The sequence below is a fragment of the Anopheles darlingi genome, chromosome 2, assembly GCF_943734745.1.
Source record: "Anopheles darlingi chromosome 2, idAnoDarlMG_H_01, whole genome shotgun sequence".
Classification (NCBI taxonomy): domain Eukaryota; kingdom Metazoa; phylum Arthropoda; class Insecta; order Diptera; family Culicidae; genus Anopheles; species Anopheles darlingi.
This window is the reverse complement of record NC_064874.1, coordinates 48,396,903-48,399,402: the sequence shown is the minus strand read 5'-3', so window position 1 is coordinate 48,399,402 and position 2,500 is coordinate 48,396,903. Positions and strand designations below refer to the sequence as shown.

Below are 2,500 nucleotides of genomic sequence, written 5' to 3'. Positions count from 1 at the left end.
TTCGGAGTATCTGTTCCGCGTGTCGGCCGTCAACGAGAACGGTATTGGACCGGCGCTCGAGGGTGTCGATCCGATTAAGGCACGCGGACCGTACGATCTTCCGTCGGCACCGGGCACTCCGATCATCCACGAGGTTGGCGGTGACTTTGTTAATCTCGAGTGGGAGAAACCGGTGTCGGATGGTGGTGCACGCATCCAGGGCTATTGGATCGAGAAGCGGGAACAGGATACGGACACGTGGCAGCGCGTCAACACGACGCTCTGCGTCATCTGTACGATCAACTGTCCGAATCTGGTCGAGGGACGGCACTACGAGTTCCGCGTGGCCGCCCAGAACGAGATCGGTGTGTCCGAGTTCTCGAAGGCATCGCAGCTGGTTAAGGTGGAGGATCCGGATGTGGTGAAACCGCCGGAGGTGGTGAAACCACTGAACACGCTCACCTGCATCCAGAACCGTGGCGTCGAGTTCGTGTGCAAGATCACGGGTGTACCGCGGCCGAGGATCACCTGGCATAAGGGTGCGCGCGAGATCTGCTCGGGATCGCGCTACCACATGTACAGCGATGGCGATACGCACCATCTGGCGATCAACGATGTGTTCGGGGAGGATGCCGACGAGTATACTTGTCGTGCGGCGAACCGTGGTGGCGTTCGGTCGACCAAGGCCTCGCTTATCATCAAGTCGCCACCGAAGCTGAACGTACCGCCGCGGTTCCGCGATACGGCGTTCTTCGATAATGGTGAGAACATTGAGATCAAGATTCCGTTCACCGGATTCCCGAAACCGCGTTGCCACTGGACGTTGAAGGGCGAACAGATCGAGTCGGGCAGCCATTACCATATCGAGACGCGCGAGCGCCATACGGTGCTGACGATTCGCGATGGTTCGCAGCTGGATTCGGGCACCTACACGATCACGATCGAGAACGAGCTTGGTCAGGATACGGCGGATATCAAGATCCAGATCAGCGATCGACCGGACAAGCCGCGTAATCTGACCATCGACCAGATTGGACTGGATCACGTGACGCTGAGCTGGTTGCCACCGGCCTGGGATGGTGGTGCGAGCATCACGAACTATATCGTCGAGAAGCGTGAGGTACCGTTGTCGACGTGGATTCGGGCGGGTACGACGCGCTTCAATCAGCTCATCATCCCGCACCTGTCGCCGGGTCATCAGTACGAGTTCCGTGTGTTTGCCGAGAATGTGTACGGCCGATCGGAACCGTCGGACCAGACGGAGTTGATCAGCCTGAAGGATCTCGGCATCAAGCAGGCCAAGCGCGTCAAGTACGAGCTGGACGAGAACGGCAAACCGAAGCGTGGCAAGAAGGAAGCGATCGGCGATTACGACGATTACGTGTTCGATGTGTACTCGAAGTACCATCCGAAGCCGGTCGAGATCTCCAACAAGAGCGTGTACGATGCGTACGAAATCCTGGAGGAGATCGGTACGGGTGCGTTCGGTGTGGTGCACCGTTGTCGCGAGCGCAAGACGGGCAACGTGTTTGCCGCCAAGTTTATCCCGGTATCGACGAATGCCGAGCGCGAGCTGATTCGTCGCGAGATCGACATCATGAACCAGCTGCATCACCGCAAGTTGATCCATCTGCACGACGCATTCGAGGATGAGGACGAGATGGTACTGATCTACGAGTTCCTGTCCGGTGGCGAGCTGTTCGAGCGCATTACGACCGAGGGTTACAGAATGTGCGAACAGGAGATCATCGAGTACATGAAGCAGATCTGCGAGGCGGTCAAGTACATGCACGAGAAGAACATCATTCACCTGGACATCAAGCCGGAGAATGTGATGTGCCAGACGCGCAACACGAACCAGGTGAAGCTGATCGACTTCGGGCTGGCGACGAAGCTGAATCCGAACGAGATGGTCAAGATCTCGACCGGTACGGCCGAGTTTGCGGCACCGGAGATTGTCGAGCGCGAACCGGTCGGTTTCTACACGGACATGTGGGCGGTCGGTGTGCTGGCGTACGTGCTGGTTAGCGGCCTGTCGCCATTTGCCGGTGAAACCGACATCGACACGCTGAAGAACATCAAGCAGGGTACGTGGGAGTTCGACGAGGTGGCATTCCGCGATGTGTCGGAGGAGTGCAAGGACTTTATCCGTCGGTTGCTGATCAAGAACAAGGAGAAGCGCATGACGGCGCACGAGTGTCTGTCGCACGTGTGGCTGAGCGATACGTACAACAGCTCGACCTCGGTCATCTCGATCGAGCGCTACAAGCAGATCCGCGATCTGATCCGCCGCAAGTACGAGAACTGGGCCTCGTTTGTGCTGCCGCTTGGCCGTCTGTCCGAGTACTCGGCACTGCGCAAGCTGCTGATCCAGAAGTACAAGATCATCGAAACGTCGGTCGATCGCCGACAGGCGGCCCCACGCTTCGTCATCCGACCACAGTCGGCCTTCTGCTACGAGGGCCAGAGCTGCAAGTTCTACTGCCGCGTGATCGGTGTGGCAACGCCGGTGCTGACCTGG

At 58.2% G+C, this 2,500-nt stretch overlaps 1 protein-coding gene across 14 annotated transcripts in view; it reads left to right on the top strand.

The window, feature by feature from the left end:
- The window catches only part of LOC125951864 (twitchin), a 37,738-nt gene that overhangs the window by 33,074 nt on the left and 2,164 nt on the right, over positions 1-2,500 (top strand). For all 14 annotated transcript variants that reach the window (XM_049680952.1, XM_049680955.1, XM_049680951.1 and 11 more), the window contains one exon: positions 1-2,500. This exon is cut by the window's left edge and continues 8,779 nt beyond it; it is cut by the window's right edge and continues 700 nt beyond it. In XM_049680952.1, the coding sequence (XP_049536909.1) occupies positions 1-2,500 (2,500 nt within the window).